Consider the following 20,541-nt stretch of genomic DNA (forward strand, 5'->3'; position numbering starts at 1 on the left):
GTTCAAAATAAACAAGTAGCTTTAGCTCCTCCCTCTTCAAGCCAGCTTTCATCTGATTGGCTGCTCCTTACAAATAGAGGTTTGAACAGCAGGAGGAAACCAAAAGTACTAAAAACTGTCTCACACCCAGCATTTTGAGCTGTCTGAAGCCTGAGCCTTTCAGCCACAGGGATTTTACATGTTAACCTCATTATTTGAGACTTCATCCATGTTTAATATGATCTCTACCACTTTAACAGTGCATACCACATATGAGAGAAAATAAGGGTCCACTTTAAGACCTGCTTCGAAGGTCACAACTTAAAATTGCTTGTTTTATCTGCTCAGAAAATCAGAGTAGCTGGTGATAATTTCCCAATGAGCTGACCTGCTCATGAGTGTTTAGCAGCATTTGCTGCACACACCAGCATTTTCAGCCAGTGTTAGTGTTTTTATAAATACTTAGCCACCTAGACATCACTCATTAGTTTTTGGATTACCAGTTTGAAGGTTAGAGTTTGACGTTTGGCCCAGTGCCATCTCGGCTCTGTGAAACCGAAAATGACTATATTTAGATGAGAGAATAGAGCTAATCAGCTAATGCCTAGCTAATTTGGTTAGCAAAGTGTATCTGTTATATACACAGACTGTATAAGTGAAGACAGTGCAGTTTTGATCACTAGTTTCTACTTCTACTGAAATGCAGCACAACGTTTATTGTGCAAATTAGAGTTTGAAAGCAGTATGAAGCATGGTGTGCTTTAGGGTGGGCCTACTAAGAGTTGCTGTGTAAGCATGCAACGCCTCTTAGTTTCTCTGTGAAATCCACCATCACTTATCATGTGTGGTTTCAAAACATCAAGATGACGATGCAGAAATACTGAGCTTGAGGCTTCACAGTAATGGTAAACGGTAAATGGCCTGCATTTGTATAGCGCTTTACTTAGTCCCTAAGGACCCCAAAGCGCTTTACACTACATTCAGTCATTCACCCATTCACACACACATTCACACACTGGTGATACCAGTGGCACTGAACTGCCCATTTGGTGACAGTCGGTGGTTATTTACAGTAAGTGGCTTTATTATCTTAGAAGTCCGCAGGGTTAAAAACAAAATTTTCCTTGCTGAAGAAAGTGAACAGCCAACTCTTTTGATGATACTGAGAAATACTTTTGCTAGAAAATTAGAGAAATAACATCGAGAAAACAAAAGTAATATTAAGAGAGTGAGCAGAGAAAGAAAACCCCACTCTGTTTCGTATCTGTGAAAGTGGAATAAATAACTTCGTTGGACCCAGATCACCATGATCAGACTGCACCAAGTTACAAAATGAACATCATGCTGTATTAAATAAAAAATAAAATTAGCTTTGGAGACTATAAACTCATGAGGACATTATTTGCTGAGGCCTTAAATCATGTAATTTTCTCATAAACGTCTGCATCATAAGACTTCTGTTTTTGCCACTCCTGGATCCACTTTTTAGACCCAAAAGCTATGTCTTATTTTATTTTGTTAGATTTGTTCACCACACAGCCTGACTGACTAAATGCTGCAGAGAGTGTTAGCTAAATAAGTAATGGTGAATTCAGAAGTTGAAGCCAGTCTCTGTAAACCCGTCAAACCTTGAAAACAGAATAAATACAAGGAATACTCGGCTAAATCTTTCAGTCTGTGGATTTAATGGACGCACTTATTTGATGTACAGATTTAGATTTTAACTTTTCAGAGAACAGTTTCTTTATGTTTGCCTCCATCTTACACAAGTATTTTTGTTACTACAGCAATAGATTATAACATAGATTGAGTCAGAGCTTGTCACACCTCCCACAGACAGTTGGCCAGAATACCTGCCATCAGCAAGCTGCATGCAGAGTAGCCCCGTGTTTACACATACGCCACTGTTACTTTCATAAAGCTTCTCCACTAACTGGCACATAAATCGCTTTTTTTGGATAATATTTTCAGAGCCTCGCTGTGCTGTAGCTCTGGTGAGTGACGGGCGGTCAGGTCCTCCAGACCTGGAGAGAGGATCGCCATCATGTCCACCCCCAACGAATGACAATCCTCCTACAGACAGGGGTGGGGTGGACAGCGAGATGGAGAGTGACACAGATGACCCGTAAGTACAAAATGTTTGTTTGTTTTTTCATTTTATGCAGAGTTTCTTTCTGGCGAGTGATGTTTCGACGCGTACAGGGTCTTTTCATATGTTTTATTTGCTTGGATATTGAGGATTAAAGCCATAAAACGCACTACAGTCAGCTGACTTCAGTTCCTGTGGGCATCAAAGGACAAGCGCATGATTTGAAAGTGCATTAAGACCAGGAAGTACCCACTGCTGTTAAAGTGACCTGGAATTTCTTAATTGTTTTTTCTTTCTTATTGTTTTAAAGAGTTTTTATTCCTGTGAAGCACTTTGAACCTTTATATATGATTCAAGACTATAGAAGTTTGAAGGTTGTGAGTGTACATGAGTCCAGGAGTGCCATGGGATTTTAAGTCAACCAAGCTTTATTATTTTAACTGCACAAATGGAATTTACATACATTCAGTGCCCTGAATGACACATCAAAGGTCCTGATTGGTAGAGAGGACAACATTTGTGAGGGGGAAGATTTCTTGTGTGGAGAAAACAAATAAAAACCCCTAAAGATGAAACAAAAGCTATCAGGAGAAATTACTCCAAAAGTTTCCTGTTTATGACTTCAGCTGGACTGGGGGTGTCAACGGCTTTCAGCATGAGTGTGTCATTTGTTTTTGAGGAGGTAACCACTAATGCCATTGTGCCAAATGAGTTAGAAAGGCACTTGAAGACCAAGGGTCCCCTTTCAGAGAAAGTTTGGCTACTGTAAAAGAGCACAGGATGTTAACTAGAGACGGCAAGAACGTGTGCTGGATTGTGTGGAACTGTCAGATGATGAGGAGTGGGGTTTTAGTTTTAGTGGGGCTTATTGCAAAAGCGTCTTCATCTGACAATAAAATCAAAATTGTCATTCATGTCATTCTGGATAGCATAAAGGGCTTTTTCTCTGCAGATGAAAGCTTGATTTCTCTTTGAAGAAAAGCTAGAAAACCACTGAGCTATACAAATAAAAATGGCCCGACTCTTTGCAAACAACTGCAAAGAAGGCATGCGAACAAAAACACTAATAATGATGTGCCTGCTGACCTCAAACAAGCAGCCAAAGCCTGATTTTTAACACGTAACAAAAGTAGAGCTGAGGCTTGTAGCCTCCATTACAGCACAATCTGCATGGCCTCAACATTTTCCTGCGAAGTGCACTTTGTTCTGTTTGCCCTGTGTTGATACTTAAACACTAAAAAAAGCTCTTGTGTGTAACCTCATTAGGATAGAGGCTTGAGCCTGTGTGTGGGACTGTAGCCTAGGATTCATGTGGTTCACTGGTAATGATGCAATAAGTCGTCTCAGGCCGTGCACACAAAATAAGGAACCACAAGGATAACGTTGTGTCTTTAAAGTCTAAGCTCTTATCAATGATGACCCCAGCCCATATTCTGTGCTATCAGAGTATGTAAATATTGCTTTTGTTAAGCCGTTCTTCCAAGTGTTGGCAATGAGGAGGGGGGAAAAAGTCATTCTAACTGATACGCTTAAAAAACAAGTTGCTTTTTGCTTTTCTCCAAAATATACAGTTAGAGTTTTAAAAAAAATAGCAGATTATATGTAAGATATTACTTTTTTGAGTACAGAGGCCAACATTTATGAGTGCTGTTGGAGAAGAAGTGGAATAATCACAAAAAACAATAGATTGAATTTAAATTCAAGTGTAGAGGGTAGCGTGGTCCCCTGACCAATCAGAAGCCAGTCGACTGCCGAAGCGGTTTAGGTCTTATTTACATGCAAGTGCAGTCTTTATATCTGTCTGCTACTCACATATGAACTCAGTCACTTCTTAGAGCGAAATAGCAAACAGTCTGGAAATCTGTTTATCAGTAGCTGCTTGCTGGTCCCCTCACTTGCTGCTGAGGATATTTTATTCTAAAGTTTTTGTGTGTTTTTTTTTCAGAGTCTCGCTGAAACAACAGAGTGTTGTTAACCAGGGACCTTCTGTCCCTTCGTGCTCCATTTAAATGGTGTCAACTCATTTTGAGCAAACACTTCATACATAGTGTTTGTTTCCTTTCTGCGACTCTCGGTATGACTCATGAAAGCGGGTAGTAACTGTGGATTATATTAGATGCAGTTTGTCGGTATAGTTTGAATCTCCAGCTTTAAAACTCTCAAGGACTCTACACTTGGAACAGGTGTATTGAAATCCACCTTTGCCAGCAGAATTCAAAAGAAACAAACAACTTTTCTATCAGCTGCATCGGTGTGTGTGTGTTTAAGTGTGTGTGTGTGTGTGTGTCTGGCAGGAGTTGTATAGTCTGTGCTTGTTCATTCCTCTCAGTCTCAGGCTGTGTCTTTACATCTGGCGGGGTTATTGCTCTTTCAGAGTGACTCAGACGAGCTGCGCGGCTGTCTGGCTGGTAGTGTGGTTATGAATGTTTCAGGGTCACTAGGCTCACAAAGGCTGCTGTCGCCAAAAGAAATAGATCAGCAATATCTTAACGTTACACTGCTTACACCTGTTATCTGCCTACATCTCAATGGAGAGGACAGCGGCATTAATAAAAACAAAAAGTCTGCACATTTAAAAAGAGCCGGTATATTAGCTCCACTACCCTGTTTTTATGTTATTCGTTATCAGCCTCTTGTTATCGGTCCATTCCCAGTCTCTTGCTTTCTTTTTCTGCTTTTGTTCACTGCCACACAAAAGTGAAACATCCCCCTACACAAGCACATTCACACATACGCCTATAAACAGTAATGACTTTACCCAAAGTCCTTCTAGAAGAAAGTGTCTCCACTTGGCAGTTGTTCCTGTTAGCAAACACTAAGGCCCTGTCTGAGCGAGTGGGGAGAGAACCATAACATTTGCTGCATGTAAAGAATCGGTAATTAAATCTGATTAAAAACTGGCTTAAAAGTCAAAAAACTCCCGACGTTGTTTCCGTGAAATCTGCCAAACTCCCCGACGGAAGCTTGTGTGCCATGTTTAACGTGTGGTTTAAACATGACCATGCCATGAGAAAAACACTATTTAAATTATTTAACCCTCAAGTCGCCGAGCTATTTTAGTTTTAGTAACTGTGACCTCCTTACCTTACCGTTAGTTGCAGGCTTATATTTAAGATTTTTGTTTGTACGTGTGCAGAAACATCTTCTGCAACAGCAAATGTTGCTACGCTAAATCTGTTAGCGTAGGTTTGCTTCAACACACAGACGTGGGAAATTCCAATCAAATCAGTAGCTGTGATGTCAAAAAGCACATATATATTACCGTTGGCCTTCCCACACCAATGGACCAATTGTCATTAAAAACAATGAACAGTTGGAGTAGAGGTGAAAATATTTCCTCACATAAATTTATGTCGGGAAACTTTTTTACAGTCAAAACTACCACATCAGCATATTTACATATGTGTCTGGGGCAGTGTTGGGGAGTAACGGAGTACATATGTTATGCTATGCCCTCTATATTTTTGGTAATCCCACGCCGGTGGAAACCCCAAACAAAACACGCATTAAGAGGCTCTAATGCCTGTGTCTCAATCTCACGGCCTATGTCACCTCTACTTGCGGCCTGCATAATGACGTGACGAAATATTTTTAAAAATTATTGTTCAAATAATTATTTTTGTGTTACAGGCATAGCCTCATGGGCTAGTAACCTTCAGTAATAGTAATAATTCACACAGCAATAGTACATTTATGTAGCTGTAAAAAACATGATAATATATTACATTACTCTCATTGAGTAATGTAACGGAATACGTTACAAAATACATTTGGGGCATGTAATCTGTAATCTGTAGTTGAATACATTTTAAAAGTAACCTTCCCAACACTGGTCTGGGGTCATGAATTGTATATTTGGCTACTTGAGGGCTAAGAGCGAGTATCTAATTTTGAAGACTTTGTACACTGTATGGACAAAAGTACCGGGACACTTATACATGCCACCTATAGGAGCTGCTCAGCCTTCACAACATGGGTTTCATGCTGTGAAGCTCCCAGTGCACAGTTTTCATGCTGATGTTAATACCAGAGGAGTTTTGAAACTCTGCAGACTGTTGAGTCAGCAGAACGGCGGTAATTTTAACTCCCTTTGCGCCTCAACACTCGGCGCTCTGTAGCTCTGCGTGGTTTGTCACTTTGTGGCTCAGTTGCTGTGGTTCCTGCAGTAATACTACCTTCATTTGAGAGTGGAGAGAGGAAATCTCACAACGCATCTTATTACAGCACCACGCTCAAACTCTGCAGTGTAACCCATACTTTCACAGATGTTCGTAAAGGCAGACCTCATGGCTCTGTGTTTGTGATTTTATACACCTGCGGCAACGAAAACACCTGAATTCAAACATTAAGAGATGTTTTTACATTACTTGTTGTCCATATAGTTACTCCTTCATTACCAGCTCAGTCCAAGTCTCAGCAGAAAACCTGAATAATTCTGCACTAATCCACGTTATGGGCCACAAACACTGAAGATACAGCGAAGATACCTACACCTGCACTATAATATCGAGTTACTGTCATGAATATGAGTAGCCGACGTGTTTCCTGAATCAGCCATCGATCGGCTCTATGAGGACAACCACTGTTCCAAACTGCCTGATTGAGAGTCTCAGAGTACCATGTCTCTGAGTCAAAACTAACTTTATGTTCTTCAGCATCAGAAACAGAGACAGTACTAAACCAAATAAGTTACATTTAGATTTCATAATGCCATGGTGTCAGTTATATATAACATTCCTGTTTTGGGTGGCTTTGGCATTTAATATAATTCAGCAACACCATCAAAGAGGTTTTCAACCTTTCACAAAATGACTGTGTTATCAGAGCTTAAAATGTGTTTTTCTTCATCAGATCTTCAAAAGTAACAGGAACACAAGTCTCTTTGTTTGGATCAATCATGCTTATGTATGTAACCTTCCCCAAAGGCTCAACCCTGATATTCTAATCAGTTAATAAAGTAAAAGTCTTAATTATTATTTTCCATATGATGGTGCTGTGTTGTTTAAAATGTGCTATAAACTTGGCTTTGTTAATGACTGTTTTGAGGGGTTTTCTGTGTAATATCTTGGCAGACATTTCTTAAGCTTGTTATTCCGATAATATCTTTTTACCCCATCCTAACTCTCTGACTCATTATTGTGTTGTTTTTTTTTATATTTCCTTGTTTCCCATAGCTTAATCATTATCTCCATGGACACTGTAAATATTACTCTTGTGCCTTCATCTGCTTTTGTTTATTTATTCTTTCTTTTTCTTGTGTTTGCCATATTTGCCAAAAATGTTGAGTAGAAAAGAAAAGGAGAAGAAAAAAAACACCATATTCATGTAGTCACAGCTTGACACCGAGTTCACTGTCTAACAGACTTTCTGTCTGCCTGCTCACAAAAGCTTTTCTTCTAAACAGAGTTTTTTATTATTATTTCCTTTTATCTGACACCAAGTGTAGCAACAAGATTTCCTGTGTTTCCTGTCGCTCTCAGGAAAAAGTCTGAGAGTCAACACTAAACTATTATTCTTCTGCAGACGCCCTCAGATAATCTTTTCTAATACTGATAACTGGTATGTTCACATTTTAATTCTTAGTATTTCTACATTCCTGTAAGTTTCATTACTTTCCCCCTACGTCAAGTTTAATATCATAATTAAAAGTTAAATTTTCCAATTAATCGACACTAAATCCGTCTTTTGTTTTTTCTCATAAAATGACCAGTCATGTCTTTTGAAGATAAGGTTAGCGTTTCGTTTACTTGTCATTATGAAACTGCTCATTCATACGTAACAAAAAACTGTCATCAGCTGCAGCAACAGCTGTAAAATCATGTTTTTCTATTGTTGTGTTGATAAAAATAATCTAATATTGTACAGTTTAGTTAGGTTTCTGTACTTGAGTACAGTGAACTCTTATCAACACCTGTACAGTTCTTAATAAATTCATTAGACCACCGCACAATGAAAGGTTTATTTCTTAGCTACACTAAATTAACAGTATTAGTAATGACCAAAATCATTTTTTATGTTTCTGTAGTGGTTGTTCCACCAGTATGTGCAATCTCTTTAATCAGAATTGTATTTTTAATACTAAAATGTACATTTTCAAATGTACTGCTTGACGAAAAACTCAAAATATAGTAATGTCCATGATTATTTTTTGATTCACATGCCGAATTACAGTTATTTACATGCATTTATGAGAAGAAAAATTTGTTTTAGAAGTTAAATGTCACACTTGATTAATGTCTGACTTTTTTCTGAAACTCAGTTAGTTTTTTCTGTTTTTTCCCCCTAATCAATACCGATATAATTTTTAGTTTTACACAAAGCTTTGACAGATTTTTAAAAATATTTCTGTTTTCTTGGTGGTCTATAAAAAATCGTGTCAAGCAATGAATGCATATGGCTTATTAACACTTTCTCATCCCTGTACCGATACCCATGCAGTTTCTGCTGATCCAATACAGTCTTTTTCACTTTCGTGAGCAACTAAAATACTAATACAAAGAAACAAAAACTAGATAGAATCAACACTCAGTCTAACCACTATCTAAATTCACAGATTAGTTAAGCTTTTGTGCATTCTGTCAGATTTCTTTTTTCTTTTTATTATCTGATGCTTGTTTTCCTCTGACACCACTGCTCAAAACAGCAAGCAAACACTTTGATTCAGCAATACTTGGAATTTAAAAAAAAATGCATTCAAACCATTTTTTTAGCTTGTGAAAGAGTTTATTTTTGGATGTTTCTTCCTTTGGTGATAGTTAATACTTCCAGTATTGTATTCACAACAACAATCTCTGTTTTCTGCAATCACGATCACCTTATACTCATGGATGATTATTCCATGTAAGGTTAAACAAACCTGATCCCACCTGATACCCTCATAATCAGCTAATTTATTTATAATTTTAGTTAATGTGAGTTATATAATAATTACAAAATTTGAACTTCATATTATGAAAATGTTCTGAGTTTCAGGCCCTCAGAGTACATAGAGGTGGGTAGTGATTTGGTCCCATATCTGCCATGTGTGACTGTTAAAAACTGTAACCAAATCTAAAGCCAAAATCATGTTTTAGCCCAGCATGTTAGAGACTCAAAGCAGCCTAATATAAACAACAGTAATGTTGAAATAATATTAAAAAAAGTAAAGCACATCACTGCATTTACCATTTATTTTAACTGCTGTTTACAGCAGCAGGTCAAACTAATGTATGTTTATGTATGTTTGGTTCCCTTTTCCCAGAACCAGTTCAGTGTCTCGGGGGGGAAATGCAGTTTCGTAGCAGAAAAAGCCATTTCAGTGGAACTCACTGAATACATTCTCAGTAGTTAGCAGGCTTAATGATAGCGACGGTCGCTTTGAGGTGTCTGCACAGAGCTGAAACGCTACTAAAAGACAATATCAGCCACAGTCTGATCACCCTGCTGCCCTGTGGCAAGGGATACAAAAGTGTTTGCTGCTGAACCACAAGACTTTGAAGCCGTTTGTTTCATCAGTCTGAGACGACTCATCCACCACATTCCACCACAAACCTTTATTTCTATGACTTAATTATTTATTCATTAATTTATATCTTTTGTTTGGTTTTTTTGTGAGTAGCAAAGGGGATTTTTTTAAAAACCCAGCCTTGTTTTGATAATTAGAAATTACCACCGAGTCTCGAAGAGGTGAGAAACGTCGTGCCAACTAAATTTACAGCAGATGAAAGATACACGAAGTGGAAAAAGCAACACAGATGGAAAGAACTGCTCCATTATTTCATGATTGCATAGAAAACTGCAGGTAACCACTAAAAAGGAAACATTTTTTGTGGTTTCTGCAGCACGACATTTCATACTGGTTAAGTGGTTACTTCATATGAAACGCCACAGTGAGCTGAACCTTCCCTTCCTGCAGCAAATTTGTGAAACAAATTTAAAACATATGAGGTGGAGGAGTGAGATATCTGAATAAGCAGGCACTACTGCATCAGAGACCCTTCTGCTGCATTGCTTTCCTGACTTGGAGTATGTAGCCACACTAGTATGCTTTTATATTTAAAAGGTGTAAATGTTACTCCAGAAAACCCTAAAACACAGACTTGTGATATCAGTGCTGACCTAGTTTTAGTTTCCATACTCTGGGATTGTTTTATAGTTAGACTGGAGACAGATTCGCTCCCTGACTGGGGCTTATCGCTCTCAGAAAATAAACATTAAAGCCAGGCTCACATATGCCTGGCGATGTAAGTCTTCTCACGTCTGTATTCATTTTACATTTTTGTGTCATCACTTGATGATGGATACTCATCCCAGTAGGACTCTAATGTGTTGCTATATTCGCTTTGTAATGACGAATATATTTCAAGTGTCACAATTTCTAGCCAAAATCACATTTTGTTAGAATGACTTTTGCCAACTTTGAGGATCAGTATCATAAGCTATGTTGAAATTTAAATAGCAAAACTGAACTGCATTTTAAATGTTCCTGTGGGGTAGGGGGCTGTTCATGAAAGGTCTCCCTTTTACATTTATGATACCAGGATCATCTTCTATCTAAAGTTATTGTAGGGAAAAATGGGAATGTCGAAGGTGGTCCTCACAAAGGAATCTCTGGTCTTTCTTTTGAGTTCTTCTCCTGTAATATTTTCTGTGTCACTCTGCTTCCTGTCAATGCAGTCATTCGTGGATGGATATTATTTTTTGGGAAACTGTGGTAAAACGTCTGGACAGAGGATAAAGCCTCAGACTGAGGAATCTCCCTTGAATTCCCGTCTCAGTCAGAGTCTCAGTTTCACTTTTTTTTTTGTGTGGATGCAGGTTTTCCCCGGGTTTGGCCAACGATCCATCGCCTTCCACTGGAACCATTAAGAGACGCACACAGTCCCTCAGTGCACTGCCTAAGGACGGAGACAGAAAGGTCAGTCCGGAGTGCACCCAGTCAACCAGCAGACAAGATGTAAAAAATAGAAGTGGAACACCAGATGGTGATTGCTTGTTAAATGTCACTACAATAAACACTCGTGTCCTCTGCCAAACTTTAACCAGAGGGAAAAGGACCACATCCGCCGTCCCATGAATGCCTTCATGATCTTCAGTAAACGCCACCGGGCCCTGGTGCACCAGCGACATCCCAACCAGGACAACCGCACAGTCAGCAAGATCCTGGGCGAGTGGTGGTACGCTTTAGGGCCCAATGAAAAGCAGCAGTACCATGATCTGGCCTTTCAGGTAAACAAACACCCTCAAATTCTTCTTCTTTCCTCCTATTTTATTACTTCTGTGCTTTTTCTTGTAATGAATTGGTTAAATGTTTTGAATTGAGTTTACTGCTAACAAGTCTAACACATTAGCCGCTGTAAACATCCAGTTTCAAGTGGCTTCTCTGTAATTATCAGATAAAAAAAAACTGGGGGAAATTTCACGAGCTGTGAAATCTGCACAGCTGGTATTCAGAAACTGAAACTGCATCAACAGAAAGTTGAAGACCTTTTCTCCTCCTCCTCCTCCTCCTCCTCCTCCTCCTCATCTTTCTCCTCATTCAGGTGAAAGAGGCCCACTTCAGAGCCCACCCAGACTGGAAGTGGTGTAACAAGGACCGCAGAAAGTCTTTGTCAGAGGGCCGGGGTACCCCAAAGGAGCCACGGGAGAGGAGCATGTCAGAGAGCATAGGTGTGTGATGATCACCTCTAATCTGCATTTTTAAGCTAAAGGGAAAAAAACCATCTGTGAATCGCTTCGAACCTTCATAAGTTCTGCAGTGAATTTTAATACCAACTGTTGCTATGAAGCATTGTTTTTTTTAGATCTTCACATAATTTATATGTATAAAACGTATCGAGTTTGCTAGCTGTAATATAGTAATATTACGAAATTTAACAATTTTTCCAAGCAAGTCAAAAAAATACTGGTGAACTGTACAAATCCATTTCTTACTCAGGTGATTTTACATTTTCATACCCACAAAAAAAAATCACCACATCAAAATGCAAAGCAGCATGAGCAGATTATAGAATGACCCCAGTCAGCTGGCAAGTTCAGATCAGGGGCCATCAGCACTCTTACTCTCACCTTTTTTGTCTTGGTGTGACATAAACACACCACTTTAGGTTACACCTGTGCTCTTTTACCCCTCCCTAAAAGCTCAAACTCACTCTGTTTTCAGGAAAGACGAGTCAAAGAGAGCTGTTGTTTAAAAAGCTCCATCTAGAGGAAATAAAACTCACAATGTTTCTCTAGATGAGCCAGGGGAAGGCTGAATATCAGTATTAAATTATCACAAAGTCATTGTGATTAAGATTATTTGCTATAATGGAGGAGCCTCGTCTTCAGTAATAAAGGGATTTGCTTGTATTTTATTATAAAATGCACAAAGCGTTACACACATTTGTATCAAGTGTCAGGCTTTTGTTCAGTATGGACAACAATAACTAAACCCCTCGACTGTCAGAATATAAAGGAGCGTTTCTGAGTATAAACGTATTGATTTGAAGCTGTATTGATCCGCTCCTTGATGATTCAATGTGATATTTGATCTTTGTTCTGAGTCTGCTCTTCTCTCTTCCCCAGATGCCCACTCAGAGTCCCAGGTGCTGGAAGGGAAGGGGGGAGGCTCGGGATGGCCGGGGGCATCGGAGCGTCGAGGAGGGATGTTTGGGGGGCCGTCTCACCGTCCCCGAGCCTTTTCCCAGAGTGCAGTGCACACCCTGGAGCAGAGGGAGTGGGAGAGAGACCTGGAGAAGGTGCGAGGTTGTTAATCTGTAGCTGCCAGGCAGCAAACAGACTCAGGAGATTTAAGACTGTGAAGAAAGCTGTTTCAGATCACTGGATACCACCAACTGGTTACTTACCAAACAGTGTAATTTCTCAGAAAAACACCCACGTAAATCTATTTAATGTGTCAAGTTGAGTGTATTTAACAAGTTTCTTAGAGAAAAATGCATCCCAGAGTGAAATGAAGAAGCAACAGAGTGAAGTAACTTAAAGAAACCCACATGAACTCAGCGGTTGCAGTGTTTGTGTGTGCCTCTGCACGCACACCGCAGACGTGTGTCCCTCAGACCGCAGAGCGTTTTGGCCGAATGCTGTTCAAAAGCAGTTCAAATGGACTCGCTCGATGCTTTGTGTGAGGGCTCGAGTTGTTGCTGCTGAAAACCCAGTGGAAGCTCTGGGGGAGAGCAGCCTCCAACTTCAAAGGTTTCGCCTTCTACTTTTTGTGTGCCTTTGAAGGTATGAGACTGGTGTTTGCTGCTTCGCTCCTAATCACAGAGGAGTAGGCCTACATGCGAGCGCTTTTGTCTGAAGGCGTTCATCTGATGCCACGGGCGTAAAGAATGTATGCATGCTTTAATAATAGCTGCATTACTTCTGTCTGATTTCTTTAGAGTTTATAAACAGCACATCTTCCAACACTAACACTTTTTTCACGGGTTTCTCCCATATTTTAAGACAATCCTGTTTTCCTCCATCTCTCGGGGAAACTCCTGGGAATTTGTGTGAGTCTCAGACTTTATTGTAAATAACTGGAACACATGCATCTGTTACCAAGGTTACCTCGTCTGCCAGATTGTTTGTGAAATGCTGTCTACATACAGAATTCACACACCACATGTAATTTTAATGAGATTTTAATCCATCTGTAACCCACAACATGCATTAAGAGGTGTCTGTTTCACAGCAACATGCATCAGAAAGGTGACTTTAAAACACAGCAAAATAAATAATAATGCCTCGAGCAATGTGTGCAAGTTGCTGACTTCAGTGAAGTTGGAAAGAGGAACCTAGACCAGGATATGTGCACACATTAAACTAATGTCTAGGTCTGCTTTCTTTCATCTGTGCAAAATCTCTAAAATTAGAAACATCCTATCTCAGACGGATGTGAAAAATGAGCTCTTGCATTTGTTACTTTGAGACTGGACTGTTGTAATTTCTTACTATCATTAGGTTGTTCTAAAAGCTCCTTGAAAAGCTTGAGCGAGGCTCAGTTGCCGCAGCGAGAGTACTGGAAAGAGAGATCATATTTCTCCCGTACTGACTTCTCTTCTTTAGCTCCCTGTTGAATCCAGAACTGACTTAAAATCCTTTTTCTCACATACAAAGTCCTAAATGATCAGGTCTTGCTGTAGATTGAGAAGCCTCATAGTATGATATTATCCCAACCGAGCACTTTGTTCTCAGACTGCTGGCTTAATTGCGGTTCCTCGAGTTTCTAAAAGTAGAATGGTAGGCAGAGCCTTCAGCTATCAGGCCTCTCAGCTCGCAGTTTGGATTCAGGAGAGAGACACCGGCTCTACTTTTAAGATTCAGCTTCAAACTTTCCTTTTTGATAAAGCATATAGTTAGGGCTGGATCACACATTCCTGAACCATCCCTTAGGTACGCTGCTATAGCCTCAAGCTGCTGGGGGACTTCCCGTGATGCACTGAGCATTTTGTTCCCCCCTGACCTTTTTACACACTTTTCACTGCATCTCAGTAATGTTTGTCTTCTCTCTCCCATAGTCTGTGGTATTTATTTGTCTTCTATGCTTTCCCTTTTTTACTTTTCTCTCCCCCGACCATCCCAGGAGATGGCTGCCCTTCCCTGACCCTGATTATGTTGCAGGTCTCTTCCTGTCAGAAGGGACTTCTTCCATCCTACTGTCATCGAGTGCCGCTTATTTATCTTACAGTATAAAGCACCTTAAGGCAGCTATTGTGAATTAATGCTATAGAAATAAAACTGAATTGAACAGCCACAACTTGAGGTTTACAAATCAATTACTCATACATGAAATATTGTAAAACCACCAAAGATACCCCTCCCCACTCATATTAAATTACACAACTAGTTGCAACCAAATTAGGACAAATAGTGATATCTCTGTGTCATGAGAAGAATGTGCAGGGACCAAAAACACAGAGTAGTTCCAGATCACTGGTTATACTGCAGGACGTAGCTTAAAAATGATTTATTTTACATTTTTCAGGGCAAACTTTATTTAAACATTCAGTAACTTTAGTGGCACTCTGTGTCACAATCACTATAAAATACTCTTGTCGTCCTAAAAAAAAATAAATCTCCCATATTTTGGACATAAATGTTGGCTGGTGTCATTCAGTGTCGGTGATATATTTTAGAGAAATCACTTCATGTGCCGTCTTTCTTTCTCCACTTTCAGGAGGACGGCACAAGTTTGTTTCGCGGCCGTCCACCACCTCAGTCGCTGTACCAGGGTGGGGCCAGCGAGGACGTGACTAGCGATGAGGAACGCATGGTCATCTGTGAGGAAGAGGGAGACGATGATGTCATGGGTGAGTGAGATTATCTGCAGAGTGATTTTAGTGAGGTTACAGTTTCATAACCAGAGAGTAATAGTTTCAGTTCCCATGATGGCCAGTAAACTTCTGTTTTCTTACTCAGTGTGACTCTGTCAGCAAATACCTAATGCTTGAAAAAAAAAAGTGTCTCTGTCATGCAGCCATAACACTTCAGCTGCTAATTGCTAGTCTTAAAATATCACGACCACAACAGCACATAATTCCCAGTGTAGCTGTGAAAGTCTGCAGGCAGCCTTAACAACCTTTGTCTCATTTGCTCTACAGAAGAAATCAATTCATAGTCATAGGTGTAGATTTTCCAGTCAACCTACAGGATACTTCCTTTTCACTATTATAAACATGTGTGTTAAGATAAGATAAGATAAGATAAGATAACCTTTATTAGTCCCACACGTGGGAAATTTGTTCACTACTATTGTTTCACTACGCCCAGTAGGAAGCTGAAGACTTTTGTTGTTAAAAAAATAATAATAATGACGTGACTCATAAGTATAACAATGCCTCTGACAGGGCAGGTCTCTTTCTTCATCATTAATCTTCCTCTGTGAGCTCACGCAGCTACTAGATCTTTTGTGACACAAGTAAATATCCCTGTCACGCACACAAACACATGGTATTAAGGATCTGCAGGAGAGAGCATGCAAATGCAGGAAACTGAGGCAAGATTAATAAACAAAAGGCAAGGTTTAAATGGCTGATAAATACTTAGAAGAGTCCAGTTAGGTCCAGTATTTCACAATAAAAGCAGAAATCTAAAGCAGACACATAGAAGGAAAAACCATAAATAGCATTAAAAAATGGATGTAGCCACCATGATGTCACCCACTGGTTGGTGAAATCCCACCGTTTTGGTGTGACGAGTGTGGGAATGAAAGGGTTTACAGCAAAGGCCGTTTTCACATGGACGTCTATATAACTGGAACCAGAGGCATCACCCCCTGCTGGTCATTAGAAAGAATGCAGGGTTGAAGCTTCACTTCTGAAGTGACGTTACCGCCATCTTTTTTACAGTGTGTGGATAATACTGAGAAAAACTGAAAGCTGAGAGTGGAGAGACAAGAATACAGTGGGTATATACACAGGACTGAGTGGACACAACTGAATACAGATGAAACTAATGAGGGCGGGGCAGCAATCACAAAGGAACAATAGGCAAAGAGAACGTCATCACCAAAATAAAACAGGAAATAAGAAGAAAGAAGGAGATTGACACATGGACAAAACAGGAGACAAAGACAAGGAAATATGACACACTTTGAAATAGAAGAAAGAGTATCAGTTAAATCGAAACAGGGAACATAAAGGAAAGGAAAAGGAAAAAAGACCTGACTTAGAATAGAAAGAATTCATTCATCACTGAGGTGAATACGGGACATAAGCACAATTAACAAAAGACCCAAAGGAGGGCAGAGTAGTGAATCGTGCCTGCGTGTGTGGATTCAGCAGGTGTATGTGAAATAAAACAGGAATAAAGAAATCAGAAATCCTCAGAGCCTCTGTTCTATTTTTAACTGTTATGAACTGTAATAAAGACATTTCAGCCAAAAATTCATGAAAAAGCCTTAAAGCGCTGGATGCTCTCACACATGAGACTTCTCAATGTGTCCACCACTCGCAAACATCCAAACAAAATCTAAACCCATGAAAGGTTTGAAGTGTGCTGTGTGCGTTTTGTGCACTTGTGCCGATATTTTTTGAAGAGAGTAAATAAGAAAGAGATCAATGAAATTGATAAGGCTAAAATGTTTTGTAGGTGAATAAAGAATAATTATTCTAATAATAAAAGGGGTTGTGTGATATTTCACCCTCAGAAGATTCATGTCCTGAAGGCTCCATCGACCTCAAGTGTAAAGAGAGGGTGACAGACAGCGATGAGGATGAACCAGATGGACAGGTACGTGCAGGGTTTAAAGAGATGTTCATTCAACATGTGTTTGTCTTATTTGACTTGTTCTTGGAGTCTGTAAAGTTTGAAATTTAGCACAAAGCTCTTTCTGTTTGATCGAAAGTGATTCTGAGTCATCAGCGTTAAATTAGCATCATATTGTTGGTGCTTTATTTTAAGGCTTTTTCTGCATTTCTTTATTCCCATCGAGCATTAAAAACCCACAGACTTTTCAAAGTTACTGTAAGTTGAGAAGAACTTCACATATTAACTTTCCCCCTTTGATCTCTGTGCTTCTCTCTTCCCTCCAGCATGGCTTCCAGCCTGTGGCTCGCTCCTCTCTCCCCTCCTCCTCTCCCTCCATCATTCACTCCGACTCCTCCTCGGCTAAAGGGAACGGTGGCGGTAACGGAGGAGGTCCTGAAGACGGGTCAGAGAAGAAGAGAAAGAGAGGCGCAGATGGAGGAGAGGATGAGAGCGAGGGAGCCCTAAAGACAGAGCAAGCGGCAGCGGGTGGAGGAGAAGGAAATGGAGGAGGTGGGCAGGGTGTCTCCTCTCTCTTCATCGCCCAGCCTCCTCCACCGCTGGCCCAGCAGAGTTTGACCCCGGTCGGCGTCCGCATGGCCCCCACGATGGTGACTAACGTTGTGCGCCCCATCGCCAGCACGCCCATCCCCATCGCCAGCAAGCCGGTGGAAGGAGCCATCACCCTCAGCACCCTGCCACAGGACAAGAAGGCCACTCTCCTGATTGGGGGTGGAGGTGCTCAGCAGCTGCCGATCACAGCAGGGGGTGGGTACCTGTCGTCCTCCTCCCCTGGTCCAGTCAGTGTAACCCCTGTAGGAGGCAGCAGCCTGCTCACTAGCCTAGGTCTGGGACCCGCTCAAGCAGTGGAGCTCCTCTCCCTACACATCCAAAGCCCCCTACCTGTCCTCCAGCTCCACCCCACTGCTGCCACCACCTCTTCTCTCACACCTCCCGCCTGCCCCACGACCCCGGGACAGGCGCAGTACATCCTGCCCACCGAGAGCCCCTCCTCCCCTCAACTCACTCACCAGCAAATCCTCTCCCTGCCCGCAAATGCCGCCCTGGCCAATGGCGTGCACTCGGGGGCGGGAATCAGAGTCAGCCCCGGGACTAGAGGTGAGACAGAGAGCAACGATTGGCTGAGAGAGAAAAAAAATGGCAAAAAAAAGTAAAAATGTCTTTCTTTGATTTTTCTTTCTGCTGCTCTTCCCTTCACTACAGTAGATTTGATTGGCTTACATAAACGGGAGATACATGATTGACATGAGTTATGAGTGCCCGCCGCCCGCCCACGTCCTAATCACTCTCTGTTCATAAGAAGCAACAGGACGTCATTCCACCTTGTTATCAGCAAGGAATTTCACTAGCATCTGTAGCTGAAATGTTCCCTCCGTCTCAGCGTGTCTCCACCCACCGCCGCTCCTCTGATGTCTTCACCTCCCCTCTTTTGACTCGATTCATCTGTTCCTCACGCTGAGTGATTTAATTCTCTCCCTCTCTCTCTCCCTGCTTCTCACTAATCAGTCCAAACCCAGTCGCCAGTCTTGCAGAGCAAGATGTTGGTTCCCATGGCAACAGTGAGAACCGGGTCTACTCCTCCTCATCCTTCCCTGGTGGCTCCGCCTCTTCCCGTGCAGAACGGCCCTGCGACAGGAAACAAGGTAAGAACACGGTGTCAGAGATAAATACCTGCCAGCCCGGTGGCTCGGAGCAGCAGCGACGTTAAAACCCGAGTGAGGCGACAACAAAGCAGATGACACGAGGACGTCCACGCGTGTTTTACTCATCTGATTTGGAGCAAAATTTTCTTTTTGAGTAAGAAAATTAGATTCACACATTACAAGCAGCCTTTTACTCTTATTTGTGAAGTTGTGTTGAGCGTTATTTAAATTAAAAGATCATAAAAACTCCACGTGTAGAATCATCAGTCAAATCTGATGTCAGAGTGCTAAATTTGCTACAAAATGAGGTTTTAAAAAGCTTTCTTTCCTCTGAAAGTGAAACTTCTACCTCTTACTTCAGCCCTCTTTGTGTTGCAGACTTAGGGTATTTTTCAAATCAGAATAATTTGAATGCCATGTCTCCTTTTTATAATATCTCTTTCAGTGCTCAAGGACACCCGATTTGTATCGTTAATCAGGGGACCTATTATGCTGATTTCCATCTCCATGTTTCTTTCTTGGACTTTATTTACAAGACAACTCTTATCTTATACTGAGTCAGTTCATGCACCGTCTGAAAGAAGCTATTTTATCTCTGTGATGACCATATAAAGATATCAAGTCTTTTGACAGATCTCTGTAAGCTTTTTAATTAGATGATGGTCGTTAACATTAGTGAGAGGGGCTGTCACATTTGTGGCTTTGTTTCTAATTCTTAGGAAGGAATTAAACTTTCTCACAAGAACAGAAAAGTTTAGTAATTTGCTTTCACACCGTGACCTGAACTGAGGGCGAATTACATGTACGCCATTGCTTTCTTTGTTTTTCGAGCTCAAAGGTCTGCTTGAGATGTTGTTATAGGCTCAGAAACCCGGCTTTAATTCTTTTGATTTCTCACAACCATGAAAATACATTGTATGTTTATAGCTTTTAAATACTGGATACATGACAGAGAGATGATAAAATATGAAACCTGTTCTCTAAAAAACTGAAACCTGGTGAGGAATTAATGGTGTTTTTCTGATTCCCCCACTCCAGATCATCCAGATCGCTTCCATGCCTGTTGTGCAGACCAACGTCCACCCTAGCGGTGCAGCAACAGTACATCCTGGGAGCCCCTATCCTGTTTCCATGGCAACGGTGATGACTCCCGGTGCTGCGCCCCCACAGACCGTTCTCCTGACCTCTCCACCCACCAGGTCAGTAACACAGGCCTAACACCTGAAAGACAAGCAAAACGTGCCCTGACTAAACTTTACTGGACTAATGAGTGAGCTGGTCAGAAAGGACTCAGAGACATTGGAGTTCAACAACTTTAAAAGATGCTGTCAGATATTGATTTTAGCTGGGTCATGCCATCGCTTAATGTGCTGCAAATGCAGATAAAGAAAGTCAACACTTTGAGCACGATTTAATTCTCCATTATCCCTTGCAGCCATGTGAACTATGACACCAACTATAAAAAGCCTTACACTTTGCAAAAGAGAACTGCTACATACGGAGAAGTTTCTGAAAGTTTCTTTAAAGCTGGAATCATGACTGAGTATTTTATAGACAGTAAACAAATTTACACCCAACATTTAAACCATATTTATTAAAACA

General features: G+C 40.8%; 1 protein-coding gene across 4 annotated transcripts in view; it reads left to right on the forward strand.

The window, feature by feature from the left end:
* The window catches only part of cica (capicua transcriptional repressor a), a 50,589-nt gene that overhangs the window by 21,725 nt on the left and 8,323 nt on the right, over window positions 1-20,541 (forward strand). For 2 of the 4 annotated variants that reach the window (XM_086281445.1, XM_086281447.1), the window contains exons 5-14: window positions 1,951-2,104; window positions 10,865-10,964; window positions 11,093-11,275; window positions 11,590-11,716; window positions 12,614-12,786; window positions 15,207-15,339; window positions 17,178-17,260; window positions 17,563-18,394; window positions 18,803-18,939; window positions 19,978-20,138. In XM_086281445.1, the coding sequence (XP_086137571.1) occupies window positions 1,951-2,104; window positions 10,865-10,964; window positions 11,093-11,275; window positions 11,590-11,716; window positions 12,614-12,786; window positions 15,207-15,339; window positions 17,178-17,260; window positions 17,563-18,394; window positions 18,803-18,939; window positions 19,978-20,138 (2,083 nt within the window). The remainder of the gene's footprint in view (window positions 1-1,950; window positions 2,105-10,864; window positions 10,965-11,092; window positions 11,276-11,589; window positions 11,717-12,613; window positions 12,787-15,206; window positions 15,340-17,177; window positions 17,261-17,562; window positions 18,395-18,802; window positions 18,940-19,977; window positions 20,139-20,541) is intronic. The other 2 variants (XM_086281446.1, XM_086281448.1) reach the window with 2 other exon arrangements.

Source organism: Aulonocara sp. 'chitande type north' Nkhata Bay, linkage group LG22, assembly GCF_057382095.1.
Source record: "Aulonocara sp. 'chitande type north' Nkhata Bay isolate Kocher_YH1m ecotype deep benthic linkage group LG22, A_spYH_male_GT1.1, whole genome shotgun sequence".
NCBI classification, from domain to species: domain Eukaryota; kingdom Metazoa; phylum Chordata; class Actinopteri; order Cichliformes; family Cichlidae; genus Aulonocara; species Aulonocara sp. 'chitande type north' Nkhata Bay.